This window comes from Trichoplusia ni, chromosome 18 (genome assembly GCF_003590095.1).
Source record: "Trichoplusia ni isolate ovarian cell line Hi5 chromosome 18, tn1, whole genome shotgun sequence".
Classification (NCBI taxonomy): Eukaryota; Metazoa; Arthropoda; class Insecta; order Lepidoptera; family Noctuidae; genus Trichoplusia; species Trichoplusia ni.
The window spans coordinates 5174121-5189938 of NC_039495.1; the positions used below are offsets into that span (position 1 = coordinate 5174121).

A 15818-nucleotide genomic window follows, 5' to 3' on the forward strand; every position below is an offset into this window, starting at 1 on the left:
TATTTTTAATTAGGTATTAAATTACAGTTTAAGAAGCAGTTTCTATCTATTAATATACTTTAAGCTTCATGTAAATTAAACGGTCAACTCATCACAATGGTCATCAAAATTTTATGCACTTATGCATGACAGCATGTGTTTTGGTTATATTACTTGACATTAAAGGCATATATCATGAAAGCTGCATGTTTTTGGATAACTTAACCTTTTTCAGCAATTACAAAGTGTAGGTTAAGTTATTTTTTAATCGAACTAAGTCGAATATCAGCATTTTACAGGGGTTCCGGGAATTCTGTTTCCGTAATTAATTTAAATGATAATGCATTCGAATTAATATGCAATCAAGCACAATGGCCTATGACACCACATGAACCGGTCCTAGTTAACTGTCATAATATCATAAACAATCATGACGTTTTCTTTATTTGACAGGCAGAAGAAGGCACAAACCGTACATCCGAGGGGGAAGACAACGATGGCAGTGAGATCAATGCCGGCTCCTCCCGAGTGCTCTCCGCGGCTACCTCCCGGGAGGAGGATGACGACTCCAGCAACAATGCGAGCAGCGAGAGCAAGAGCCCAGGGCAGAGGTCCGTATTCACAAGTTTAACCATAGATTAAATAGAGTAACTGTCAAACACAGTAACATGGATGTCAAGATTTGAATTTTGGAATGTTGGTTTTGAATTTGGAACACAGAACACATGGTAAACTTATTTGCGAATTAATTTTTAAATGAATTAACACTCATATTTTGTTTATAGTTATTCGATATTTTATGTCCATGCTATTGTGGTTGACGAATAATTAAGTTAATTTAATCATAAAATGCATAAAGCATCTCAATTAAAACAATATTATAACTTGTAAATCTAAGAAAAACAAAACATTTTGACTGTATAAAATCATCTCCCGTAAATCGTCCCGTAAATTGTTAAAAAGCGCAAATATGGCGCGGTCCCTCTCAAAATAGGTTAAGTTAATAATTTATTTTATTTAACCATTAACTCATCAGGTTCGGCATTATATCATCGCTCAACAATTATCTGAGGTTTTTTAGATTAGAGTATTTTCAAGTACAAAACATGAGGTAATTATAGTTTTTATACTGGATTTCAAAAACTCTATCCTATGCTAATAGGCTCCGCGCAAACGGGCCACCGACCACAGCCACTGGTGGCCAGCGACAGCCACATAACATACTTTTTCATATATTTTGTATAGACGCGCCGCACACGTGTAGCCGGTGGCGGCCACTCGCCTCTGATACTGTTACAAATGAGGCGGTAGCGCGCGACAGCCACTGGTGGCTGTGGTCGGTGGCCCGTTTGCGCGGAGCCATATTTATGCTATATATAAGCTATCGAATGGACCTTTGCCAAAATTTTTAGATGAACAACATGCTATAAATTATTATTAGGGTCATCCTCTTTATTAATAGCTATCGGTACTATATTGTAAAATTACTCTTCGTTGGTTTAACATTTGGCAATCTCTCCAATTTTCTACCTGATCTTAGTGCTAAAATAACACTCTTATAATGAGCTAGTAATAAATTCTCTTTTTCTTTTATCAATCACTAAAATAAAATTACAGATTTGAGATTCATATTTCGAATGTCATCAAAAACCTGTCGAAAAAATACCGACATAAATATTTCAAATAATTGAAAATCATGTTCTAAATGTAAAAACAATTTATAAATTTATACTTCGAACGATTATTACTATGAACTGGTGTATACATTTAAGTATCATTATTAGGTAATAATATCTATTATTCGTTTCTCAATATGAACAGATATTAATACCATCACATAGGTACATAAATGTACTTAATACCACTATCACGTCTTTATAAGTATCGCACATGTTGTATCTAATAATAAGAGATGCAGCTATAGATACAATAATATTAAAGATATTTTTTCTGAAAAAAAAGGTTTTCAACACGCATCACATGCCCTGTACATACATAACCCCATAACAGTACGTGTTTATTCATAAAACGAAAGGAAACTGAAAACGTTTATTTTTGTTACATTTGAGGTTATTTCACTGTCGAGGGGTCTTCAGCTAAAAATAACCAGACCTTTTCTTTATATAACATTCTCGTAAGGATGACCAAAGGGTGCTAAAACATGTGGTATTTATGTTAAATGGCAGAATGAATAAGTGCTAAAGCCCGTTTAAAAAAAAAAAACCTTTTAATAAAATCATATAATGCGAGGAACTCCTGCCAGACACACGTGTGTTCGAATATCAAATGTTATTTGACAGTCACTTTGCTAAATTTGAAAATTTTTGCTGACTTTTCGTTTAAACTGGCAGTTTGTAGTGGACTTTCATATTTTTGAATAATTTATGCTCAATAATAAGGACCAAAATAGCTTCTTAATAATTTTGTTTAAAAATCATTCAGGTGTTTTTACAAATTCTCTGAAAAAAATATCAAACGCATAGTTAAGTTCATTACGTTTAAGTAAAAACTTGATTTTCCTGGAAAACTCATTAAATGTTTTTCAACTTTGTACTTTGACTTCGAGGCAAACTTGGATTGTTCTACCAATTACATTCGGTACCAGGATCTCATAAAAGTGCAGGAGTGACCCCCTTTACCAAGGCATTAATACAAAGTATAAGGAGGCCAACTACTTGTTTAGTACATTCAAACAACGATCGTAATTAGTAATAATATTTTTTTTATCCAATCTACTGGCCACTTGTTTAACATTTTGATAGCATTAAATAAAAAGAAAGAGGTTTTTAAAAAAACTTTTTTGGTGTTCAATTTTTTTAAAATATGGAATCGCTTCAGCGTGTTTTATAAAACTTAATGCCACACAGCTATGCCGCCTCCAAATTCTAATTTTTTTCCTTATATAAGATTAACCATTGTTTCCCTTTCATCCTCAAATCAGCCTTGTATAAAATACTGCATTATCTATTCAGCTGCTAAAACTGTATATAACCTCCCGCTAATATCCCAAAGCCGCAACTATATTCGTTTCGCCGGCCACCGCACGCTTGATTACCCGCCAGCTGCCTTCGATGTCTGATATAGGTTTGCTCCAATGTCACTAAGCGCCCTATATAACACGAGAATAAAACAAATCGATAGTCGCGATGCATAACTCGATTATACACGTCACTGGCGGCTTACGAAATGAACTCGGTAAGCCATGTTCGATATAGGTTGGCGCGAGTTAGCCCGCGTCGGCGTGGATACTCGATGCCGCCAATTATGGGTTTGAAAAAAGAACGCGCTTTTTATTGGCCGGTTTTAATATTTATTTATGTTTTTTTTTTAATGGAAATGAGTTCTGTCATGTAATTAGGTTTTAATTAAATAAAAACAATACTTGTCGAGTTTTCGTAATTTCTTTTGTAAATCTTTCGGCTGTAGTTTCTTTGCTTTTTAACAAGTTCCAAAAGTAATTTATTGTAGCAAATACTTGGATGGCAGATTTTGGAGAAAACTTTACGTAAAGTGTTTTTTCTCTCACGAGTAAAATAAAAAAAGTCTTGGTTTCTTAATAAAATAACAATATAAATCCATTTTTATACTTTACCAAACGCTCGGCCTAATCCTTTTTGGTATGAGATTATCCATGACATATCATAGACACATCATTATATATCCATCTATGATATACTCTTTAATCTGTGGCAGTAAGCAGCCATAAAAAAGTCAACTGAGATATTTTTGGATCATATTAGCATAAGCGGTAATAATATTATAATACTAGTCTTTAAAGTGCCACTTTTGGCGATGGGAACTATATGTAGCATTATGATTTTCTTAGGCTTCGCTATCTTTCCGTCTGTCTGTACGTTCTATGCTGTGTCTCATGAACGTGATAGTTAGACAGTTAAAATTTTCAGGACAGTTAAGATTATCTATTTCTATTGCCGCCATAACAACATAAAATAAAGATTTAGTAACCTTGTCTTTAATTCAATTATTTTTTGGAAATCTTTGCCTCTTCAGCCTATTTTACTTATGAACCCTTTTGACTCCAACTCGCACTTGACCAGTTAATATTTTCAAAGCCTATTATTTCCCACTGTCCCACTTCTCGATCCTCCTTCGGTCCCTCCCTGTTCAAGGTCGACTTGGTTATGACATATGTATGTAAAAACACAACTGTTATTAGGGCAGGCCTATTTTAAGGTAGGTCAGAGTCTAATTCTAGTTTAATCGTATTTCTATAAAGAATCTGACCTTTACACTTGCATTAAATAACATGTGACTAGTAATCATTTAATTGTTGTATAGTATATGTACATATATGTCGACCTCCGTGGTCGAGTGGCGTACGCACCGGTTTCAAGGTGTCGCTAGCTCTGAGGTCCCGGGTTCGATCCCCGGTCGGGTCAATGTAAAAATTCTTATTTCTACATTGTCTCGGGTCTGGGTGTTTGCGGTACCTTCGTTGTATCTGAATTCCATAACACAAGTGCTTTAGCAACTTGCTTTGGGTTCAGATCAATGTATGTGATGTTGTCCGCATTTATTTATTTTATATGAATTAAAAACATTTAGATGAAATGTTTGGAAGATTTTGTATGTTTCTCCTTTTCATTAATTTTAAATGAATTAAATTTAAATAAATATAATACTTCAGAATGATTTCCTTGTTATGTTAGAATAATTAAGAAACTACCAACATATAACTTTGGTAGAAAAAACAGATTGTTGAATACCTGGGTTAGGATTGAAACCGCACCTTGTGTACGCAAACCAAGCATGGAACCGCAACAACCACACTACTAACATATTATATATATATATCTATATATCTATTTTAAATACTCTCTTGGGTTTTATTAGCTGTTAAATTTAACAACGGTTTAATAATAGGACCACCTTATAATCCATCTTCCTAATTCAGCAAACTTTGTGAGCCCAAAAAGTAATTTATTGCTTCGGTTAACCCAATTAAAGGATAGTTCGATAAAACAATTTACACTGAAGTTTAATTAGGGTGGATAAGCCAGCCCTTTTTATGAGGTAAAACTCTTGTATTATCTTAGAATTAATATTGTTTAAGCATAGATCAGAATATGAAACAATAGATAGACGTAGAGGACATAGAGTTCGTGTTTTAACAAAAACGGGGATATCGAATAGTGATTTAACGAATCGCCGGGTGATAGTGATCATCATACCTAACAGCCTAACACAGTGTGCGATGGTTCGTGGATTCAGCCCCTGCGTAGTACAAGCAATTGTGTGATCTATCCACGAATGCTTACAGCGGTAACAGAAATATATCATCTATGAAAATTTAACATCTACGAGTATCATGGTTCATGAGATGCAGCCAGGGTGACCGACAGAGATATACAGACAGATAAACAGGCAAACGGAAAACCACAACAGTGGACCTTTATTAAAGTGGATACACTTTGGCCCAAAATCCTAACAAGCAACTTTACCTTATTAATAAAAAAAATATTTATTAAATACTTTCATATATCTACATCAATTCGCCTACGTAAGTGGCGTATATAGCAATAACGTCCCAAATTGTTAATATTAAGCGTACAAGACGTTTTATGGGGTAAGCTCCCATAGAATGCCATAAAGGATGATGTACGCTCAAATTAAGTGGATTTGACACAGACTTATGTGACGTGATGTAGGGCGGGGGATCCTCTTTGATCTTCAGACGCCATATTTAAATTTACTCGTTAGAATTTGAGGGGTTTCAGATTTGAGGATGTACCACTTATTATTAAAGTGATTGTTGTATTTGTGGAAGCATGACAGCGAACTAAACGGCGTAGAGTGGCGTCTGTCTTCCAAAGGTGGAAATCTTCTCTAAATGTTGATATTGAAATTTCATCCTTAAGGTAATGACGTAAAGTTCATATTTCATCTAACACATGCAACTTCAACTAAAGAATAGTTAAATAAGAAGTGATTTAAAAAAAACCGTAAAAGAACTGTATGTTTTCAATTCTTAAATTATAATCTTACCACTTACAAACCTTCACAGTTTTCCTATAAGAAAGTAAAACTGATTTTACAAATCATTTAAATTGAACTTAATTAAAAATATTTATTTATTATAAGTATAATGATTATCGATCTCATTTCCTATTTCCCTATCTTATCTCATCCCTATTTGTACACAAAAAATAGTTTTAATTTCCTGCTAATATAAAAAAATACTCTTAATGTCATAAAACATGTTTAGAAACATAAATATATAACTTAAATAATTAGTAAACAAATTATAACTACATTATATCATGTATTTATTTAACTAAATTATTACTGTAAGATAAAATGAAATTAAAATAAATGGAAATTACAATGAAAACATTTATAGAATAAACAACCACTTAAATTCTCTAATTACGTGTCTCTGAAATTGTAATAGAAATTGTAAAATGTAATAGAATTTGATTGTAAGCAATTTTCCCAACCTGTTCAGGCTGTTGAGCAAGTTGTCTCCATTCACTCCAAATGCGAGGCCAGATGATATGTAAGTGGCCTCATGTATGGCACATTAAGCTTTGGATACGCTTAGCTGCGACCCTAGCAACGAGCACGATCCAATACCATGCTGATTACGTATGCGATAGTTCAGCTACCGGCAATCGAGGGACGTCTCAAATGGCCATTACAGAATTAAAAAAATATAAATATAAAAGTACAATAGCCACTTTCACAATCAATCTAAGTAATACCAGCGATGTGTAAAGTTTCGAACATGTATAGCCATTTTATACGTCACTCGAAAGCCATTAAATCGTCGACTATAACGACTGATACGTAATTGGTGCCCTACGCCTTACACGATATTTGTGCATAATGCAATAGTATAACTGTTGGAGTTAGTTCACGACCCTGCACAGCTGGACGGGTAGACGTCACCTATGCTAACTCAACACGTAATTATATTGGAATGTCCATGAAAGACATTGTAGGCATATGCATGTTATACTTTTGTGACAGTCTCGTTGACAATGTATCGTGTACTGTGAGAATGTGTTGTCCGCTTTGGTGACGGCGAACTAACGTTACCTCCTTGATGCTTGCTAGTTTATTTAGTACTTGTATGATTTAGCATTGAACGTAGATATACATAGATAGTTCTAGATAACCGCAGGTCGAACACATGCCACGAGCCCTACCAAAGCGTACGACACAGACTCACAGAAGGGCTTCCACCAACATTGCACACACTACACCACTGCCTACGTATAACACGATACATCCCTTTGTAGGCGACCGATCATTGCATCGAGCTCGTCAAGCTCTCGCAAGTCCATGCAGGACCCTGAGAGGCCGGAGTCAGACACAGACAAACGCGGCCATAAATGGAGACACGTCCAGGCTGTCATGGCATACTACCAGGCACTCAGGAAAATAAAGAGGTTCGAACACTATCGGACCACCGGTAAAGCCGCATCGTTGTCGATTGTTATTATATTTCATTGTTTGTTTATGATTTCCCACTAATGTGCTACCTTCGTCAGTGTATAGGAACTTCGGGAATGGTACTTTTACTCACTGGATTATGTGTGTTTTTCTTGTGGATATTGTGTCTTACTAGTTCACCAAATGATTCTACTTTCCTACTGTCACTTGGGACGAAAAAACGTGTTCAATGTTATTTCGTTGTTTAATTGCATTTTTAATGTTTCGATAGATTTGAAAAATAGTTTCAGATTCCTAAACTTAGATGCATAGTTTCTAGTTTTAGAACTGAATAGATGACTTACTGATATCTCACTATACAAACTATTCGATTTGGACTTTTTGTTTCTCTAGTGTGAGTTGCCATGCCGCATGTCGAAATAGATATATTTGTTTGCACGTGTTTAAGATCTTTCTGTTCACAAAATTCTAGTGCATCAGCACATACAATGTAATACTAGTGATTTCCAATGTCAGTATTTTCCTTGAGACTAAATGAACAGAATCTTGAAATCTCGCTTAAAGAGATTAATCTGTCGTAACTTTCTTGTCTTGTCTAAACTACTTGGATCTATCTAAGCATGGCTACTTTTGCTTACTCCCTGTATTGTTGGGGACCGTGGCTTGGTTCTGACTGACTTGTCTGGCTGCAGAACAAAGTCGAACCAGCGATGGATGAAGTTGCGGACGACGGTGCAGCTGAGCTCGGCGATACAGAAGAAGCCGCCGCTCAAACGTGAAGACTCCTTCCTTAAACGGTTCTCGACGAGGCAGACGCCGCTCACGCAAGAAACTGTAAGTTTGGCTTTTAATTTAAGTTAATTTGGTACTTAGCTGAAGCCGGTTAGACTGAAAACCGGTCCCAGCATAGTTGGCAAAAGGCTAGGACGATGACGATGATGTATATATGATGATATTTATAATGTAATAAATATTATTTTATTTCAACGATAACCAATGTACTAACCAATCTCGCTTAATAATAAAGTACTACCCCTCAGACGTAGCCAGAAACCACGAATAACATGGCTTTAGCATACATTATTAAACCAGTGAACCTTATCCGGATAACGCGGATAACCGATTGGTATAGATCATCACGCCAAAATCTCTGTGCGTGACTTGTCGCGAGTTCGATCCCCGCGAATACTATTTTTGAGACTAGGTGTCTTTTTGCATGTAACTTGAATGTTTGTGAAAACTCCAGCGACACTAGAATTCAAATCTTTACTGAATCGCTTTAAAACAAACAAAACTCTTTTCCATTTTTTTGGGTACAAAAAGTCGTACTTTCAATATCCAACTTTTTGGAACATTTTTACATTCAAAACGCAAATTAACAGCTATCTCCCTTAGGTAGAAGACACGGGGTCTGAAGGTGCGACAGGCGAGCACAGATCAACAAACAGGCAGAGGCGGCGCAAGGTCCGCGCGCCGCGCACAGTCGTCAACCCCGACGAGAACTTCTACTTCTACTGGCTCTGGCTGATCACCATCTTCGTGCTGTATAATCTCTGGACGCTGATCGTGAGGCAAAGCTTCCCTGAGTTACAAGTAAGTCTTCTTTTTATTTAATCTCGACTTAAAAAAGGTACTATCGGTACGTTAGCTATTTACAAATCTAGGGACTGTAGGTACGCGATTTTAAAATGGCATTCTTATGAAGAAGAACCAGCAAGCAGCTCCATAAATATTATCATCACACATTTTTAATATATTATACAATTTATGTACCTACAGACACGATGTCACAACAGGACACCATATTAGAACAATGTATTACAAAGGTACATCTAATAATCTTCTACTAAATATCATTGCAACGCAGCAAAACCCTCATAACCAAATATTGATTGCATTCAACAAAGAATACAAATGAATAAATCAATAAAACAAATCAACGAGGTAACAAGTCAATACCAATAAAAAGATCGCCTACAAAAGCAAACAATCGTAAACGGACTGACCTATTACGTGTCGTCAGGGTCAGAGTATTAGCAATAAATAATTAATAAGCCCGAACACTTAGCAATAGCAATACCTTGTCATGAAAATACAGCGCTCAATGCCCATAACCCGCTATTGAACCATACATAATTCAAACCAGCTATCACGGACGAAATTCAACCTTAGGATACAGTGATTAGATTGAGATTTGTTTAGAATGGTTTTGAGGACGTATGAAATCGTTAGGTTAAAAATATTCTTTTCATGCCACAAAGTAAAAGAAGAAATACAGTCAAATGTTTGCTGTGATCGATTCTTTCATTCTATTTTTGTTGGGTTTTTAGATTAATAGAGTACGAGAAGAAACACAACATTATTTTAAGGTGATCTTCAGATCTAATAAAAAGCTAAATATTGTTTTTTTTTTCTTACAATAACTTTTGTTAGGTAAATTGATAATTAGTCGAACCATTCCACTCGCGATCCCGCCGTATTAGCTCATGATTAAGGACTCCGGTTGGGTCCGAAACAAGTGGGGCAATCCCGATAAATACGCGTGAATAAACCGTTATCAAGTAAATACCTTAAATACACTTTTTTCCAGTAGTCCTTTTTTTCAGACAAAGACTAAGACAGTTCTTCTGGATTCAGCCAGGTTACCAAAATATCAAAAACTATGTTTCCCTTCTCCCTAAATATTACTTATTGTTCTATTCGTATACTATTCGTACGGACACAATCCGAAACTTGCAGTTTACTGTATTGGAAGGTTGTTATTGCGCGCCATTGGCTGTAAAGCAACGATTTTACTTTTAAATTGAGGATAAAAATGTATTCGGCGAAGGAAACTATTGTGCAGTCTGCCCGCGTCGGGGACCCGAAGCGGCAGTGTTTTGTTTTCAAATGTGAATTTTAAAATACGAATTGTAGACTGGTGTTAAACATGATTCAATGTTTTGGAATGCCGTTTTTGAATAGAAGAAAAATAAAAAGAAATGTGCAGTTTCGCTTATTTGTCAATACTCGTTATCGAATCGATAATGATTTGAGTTCATGTACAACTTGATTTCAAAGTTAGTATTTAACGTGGCTTTGCAAGCTCTTGACGCACATAAATTCGAGAGGACATGGATAGGTGTGAAAAGGGATTCGAGTTTGGGATCTTTGATTTAGTCATCCAATTTTCTATATACCTAATAATAAAATTATTGCAACTCAATTATTGGAACCGCTTAAGAATTTTAGAAAGCGGTTAGTATGTGGGTGGGCTGCCTATCGTAATTCTACATCAAAAAGCGCTATTTATTAGAAAAAAAAATAGATTTTAGATGTAATTATTTAAAAGTCATGTAATATGCCAAAAATAATATGTAACATGCAAAGGTAAGTAATCAGAGCCATGCCATAAATCGGATTACAGGTAGTTATAAATCTTATAATTGTTAATCCTTGCAATCTTATCAAAGTACTATGGGTAAGGAACTTCGGACAACTAACAAGGGTTAAACTAACTATAAACGCCTTAAAATTATAGTAAAGCGAAACATTTACATAACATAATCATTATGAACACCCACATCATACCCGGAAGAGAAAGCACATTATACGAGTAATTTGTGGGAAAAGATGCCTACTTTTTAAAAGAGGTTTTAACAAAATTCTATCAGTTATAACAGTCATTACACTGTTAAATACTTACCGACTCATGATTCCAAACCATAAACCGTATTAAATAATAATTTGTCCAGACTTAAGCGAATCGAGCTGTAAGATGGTCATTATAAAGTAAAAGATTCACCAAATTTAGAAGCTTCTAGGAATGTTCAAACAACAGGAATATTATGTTATCTGAGAAAAAAAATGTCTAGCTATGACGGTTTATAAGATACAGCTTGGTGAGGGACGGACAGACAGTGGAGCCTCAGTAAAAATGATTCGTTATACCCTCTATTATAAATTAAAGTACATGCTACTCGTCTCCATAGAGTAAGCAACTCGTTCATGGGTCAATGTATACGTTTCTACAACAAGCTTCCCATTCATGTTCGTAAGCTACCGACTAAGAAATTTAAAACTTTTATTAAATTAAAACTATCCGGAAAAGGATATTACAAAATATCAGATTATTTAAATGATAAAAATGCTTGGGATTGAACTGCTCGCTTATACAGCTATCATTATTTATGTACATCAATATTGACATGTTTTGTGCTTTTGCATATAATCTTATACATATGTGACAATTTTTGTGCTTTTGCATGAATTTATTTTTGTTAATATTAATTATTATTTGATTTAATAACATGCAACTCATTTGCGTTATTATTTTTTAAATCTTTTTTATACATTTTTTTTTGTAAGTATAAACCTTATGCAGGTATATTATCAATTTATTGAAATACTCTGCATTAGTTTATACACTCGAATTTGAAAATTGTCTGGACTTTTAAAGAGACTGCGACCCCTGAGTTTGTTTCGACATTTCTTCTTAGGGTAGTCAGCTAGGAAATGTCGGCTCCATCGTTCTCAAAAAAGACATGTAAAAGTGATAAAAAATATCCTATTTGCAGAATAAATAATTTCATTTCATTTCATATGGACCCCAAAAACGAAAAAAAACCTTACGTTTGGTGTCTATTACAAATCCAACGAAAAAAAAAAAAACGTTCGGTATCCAATATTTTTATGAAATCTGTCTGACGGACTAGATTTTTTTCGTCAAATAAGTATGATACACAAATCATTCGACAGCAAAAAGGTTTGAAACATGTTCAATAAGTTAAACCATAAATAAAACCCAAGGAAGCATGTGTTCTGTGTCCGAGCGTGTTAACTTGTAATGGGGACGCAGGAATCGCACTTTCATGCAAATGTTACGGCAGTATTATACGTGACACCTTATAACCCCTGGAATCAATGGAGACGGGGTTATCTTACATAATAGTAAGTCAAGAGGATTATGTTACTAAAATGGAAATGCAAGAGGATGTAACAATTAAGTGGTTAAAAGTGAGCAACATACATTTTTGGGTAATTTTGGGAAGCAGATTAAATTGTGGGTCCTGGCTGTTATTCATCTTTGACAGCCGTTACAGGTAGTCAAAAGCTTGACAGTCTGACAACCACTCTAATTAAGGGGCATCGTGTTGCCCAGGTAACTGGGTTGAGCAGGTCAGAGAGGCAGTCGCTCCTTGTAAAACACTGGTACCTAGCTGAATCCGATTAGACTAGAAGCCGACCCCGACATAGTTGGGAAAAAGCTAGGCCGATGATGATGATACCAAAAAATCAGAAAGAAGCGGTACTTTCATTGATTGAACGTATATAATATTTTTTTAATTCATAAGCTTCAATCACTCAATCAAGTCAGCGTATTGCGGTTCACTGTTGGTCACCCTCAAGTTGAGCCACAACACTCAATCCTACGCTCTCGGCATCCAGTTATGAACCTCAATTAGAATTAATAAACTATTGGAGCGATTCCAATAAATACCTACGCCTGCTTATCGTAAAGAGCCTTTAGTAGGTCAGTACTAACCCGACCGTTAGCCTTTTAATCAAGTCTAAAACTGGTCAGGGAAGCGTTTGTTACATAATTTACCTCTACAAAAACCATTTGCTATATTTAACGTTTATAAAAACACATAAAGAAATCATCGCTATACCAAAAATAAATGTGACTGTTTATCAAACAGAATCCGCAATTAACAATATCCCATAAAAGCAAAGCAAAATCTCCTTTACAAAGACACCAAATGGTATCCCATGAAACTGGCATTATGAACCTAAATATACAAATACGAGAGCTGTATCCACACTGATCATGCTGGCCATATTGAGAGAGAATATTGATTGTGTTTGCCTACGTTAATTGGAAAATTTAAGCATTGATCATTCTATTTCCGAAGCAACGGTTAATAAAAACCGCTGATGAAGAGATTAAAGTATTTAGGATTGGTTTGAAGCAATTATTGTCTAAAGTTTTGTATAAAAACTGTTTTCTATTGATGAGGACTTGAAACAGCACTTTTTTTGGAGATGATGATTTTTGCGTCGTCTCAATTGCTCATGAGATGATTCAAATAATAATCAGGTAGACTGAGTTTCAAAAGTGCAGTCACAGTTACGCCAAGCATACTCACATTAAACTAAAGAGCAAAATTACCAACTGAGCCACACTCAATCTGGGCTAATAGCTAATTGGCATGTATAAACTATCACTATCAGTGCAAACGTACAAGCACCGACAAACAAAAGAAGTGAATATATAAAGTTTCAATTAAATCTACTTCCCTGCCACCTCCTCTACAAATTACGGTCGTGGAAGTGGGATAGCGCACTACGCAATGTATAGCGATATCTCTTTCAGACAACTGCAAGTCCTATTTTAAAAAGTGTCGGTTACCACAAAAGAACACTTGTTTTTAATGTGAATGTTGGGAAGGTCATAAAAACTAAGAAGCTGAAGTGGAACGCCCAGTCCATAATGTTCATCATAAAAATATGATTTATGATGAAATGAGCCCAAGGGAGACTTTAGTTGGTTAATGGTACTTGTTTTTAAAGATCTGAGGAGAGGAGTAGTTTTAGTAAGGAACGTTTTAATTCTACTTTTTTATAATGCTGCTTCATTGGCGAAAAGGGGTGAGTAGAATCATTTTTGGGGTGCATAGAGATTTGCTGAGAAAAAAATAATTTGTTTATATGAAAATTTTCAAGCTTTTCATAAAACAATAATTGTGTCTAACATTTTTTTATGCAATCAAAGGTATACTATTATAAATGTCAAACGATTTTAAAGCCAGCTGGAGTCGACATTTCATAGTTTCTACCCTGAGAAGAAATGTCGAAACGAACTGAGGGGTCATTGCTGCATTTCAAATCTAGACAACGTTGTTTTCATTTAGAGTATACAAATGCAGTGCCATCCTTCACTGACATTTGGCAGGATGTGCTAGTCAAAAAATAAATTTCAGAAGAAGTCTAAAACGAAACTCAATTGGGAACTGAAGAAAAACAGTATTTCGACAATCCTCTCACATTTCTAGTGGTTTGCCCATCCAATGTTACTCCTTTTGTCTTCTCGCTGAACAAACGAATGTTGGTAAACACCCCCCAGAGGCTTTAACCCCGAATCCAGTTATAAAACAGCAATCAATTGGAATTCTCTACGTTCAGTGTTATCTGTCATAGGATATTAGGTTCTTTCAATGAGATTTCGACAGAGCGTGCTGTGATTTTGTGTAAAGGATAGTATAAAAAGGAACGGATAAAAATAAACTACTCTAATATTGGGGTATGTTTGCATAAGCTAGGAAATTTAAAGCTTATTGTAAATTTAGGGTATAATGACCAGGGCCGGATTAACCATGTCGGGGCCCCTAGGCACAATTCTTTTCGGGCCCCACTTTTTCATACCACAGCAACGCAATTTTAGAATATTTACGATCCCCGTTTTTTTTTTCATTTTTTAATCAGGAGTGCTGGGCCCCCGGTCATAGTGGGCCCCTAGGCTATCAGTAGGCCTGGATAATACGGCGCTGATAATGACGAAGTAAATCTGTTACATTTTTAACTAACTTCAATAGTGATGACGACGTCATTATGACGTCACTCCTGTTTAGGATTTCGAGCCCGAAGGGTGTATTGTTATATATATTGTGTATATTATAGCAGGCCTACTGATATATTTTTATTAGTTAATAACTTTGCTAAAGGCGTATCCCGTAATTTCGCATTACTTTTAATGTGTTTACAAAGCCTTTGGATAATAAAGGCGTGCTCATCAATTAATACATCAAATATTAATACTGTTTGGCATAATTAAGCTGATATTTAAGCTTTATCGACTCCTTAATTCCTTACACAAGGAACATTAAATCAGCGAAGAATTTTGTACTTATGTAAACGTTTAAATTTGTTTTTATAGTAACTATGGTCAGAATGATTCTTTATTAAATGATGCAATGGTATACTCTCGCGTATTTAGCGGAATGGTTCAGTTCGACTCGCGACGTCGCCGTGTCAACTCATGATTAAGGACTTCGGTCGGGTTTGAAACTATTTGGGCAATCCTAATAAATACGCGTGAGTAAGCCGTTGCATCGCATCGCATTGTGAACATATCACTTGTCTTCTTTTCGTGATGACTATTTACACTACTTGAACTTAAATCTGGTTTTAATGAAAGACTACATCATAACCGTGCTTGGTATCATTTAATACGCAAGATTACGAGCACCTAAAGCATGCCAAATAAAAATTATAGTTTTCTCAAGAACATACTAAGAACGTCAGAAAATATCGTTTTTTTTGGACTAGCCTTCCATACATGCCAGTCATTGCAACACCTATAAGCCAGGATCTAAAATGAAACCAACGAAAACCACCGAAACACTTGAGATCGGTATGTCCTAGGGGAAACAATTAACTGCCTT

General features: G+C 35.4%; 1 protein-coding gene across 1 annotated transcript in view; it reads left to right on the forward strand.

Annotated features, from left to right (window-relative positions):
* Nucleotides 1-434: 434 nt before the first annotated feature.
* Nucleotides 435-15818, forward strand: part of LOC113503132 — a 52138-nt gene continuing 36754 nt past the window's right edge. Inside the window, exons 1-3 of the mRNA XM_026884951.1 lie at nt 435-590; nt 8088-8229; nt 8791-8988. Of these exons, the coding sequence (XP_026740752.1) occupies nt 8110-8229; nt 8791-8988 (318 nt within the window). The 5' untranslated portion in view covers nt 435-590; nt 8088-8109. The remainder of the gene's footprint in view (nt 591-8087; nt 8230-8790; nt 8989-15818) is intronic.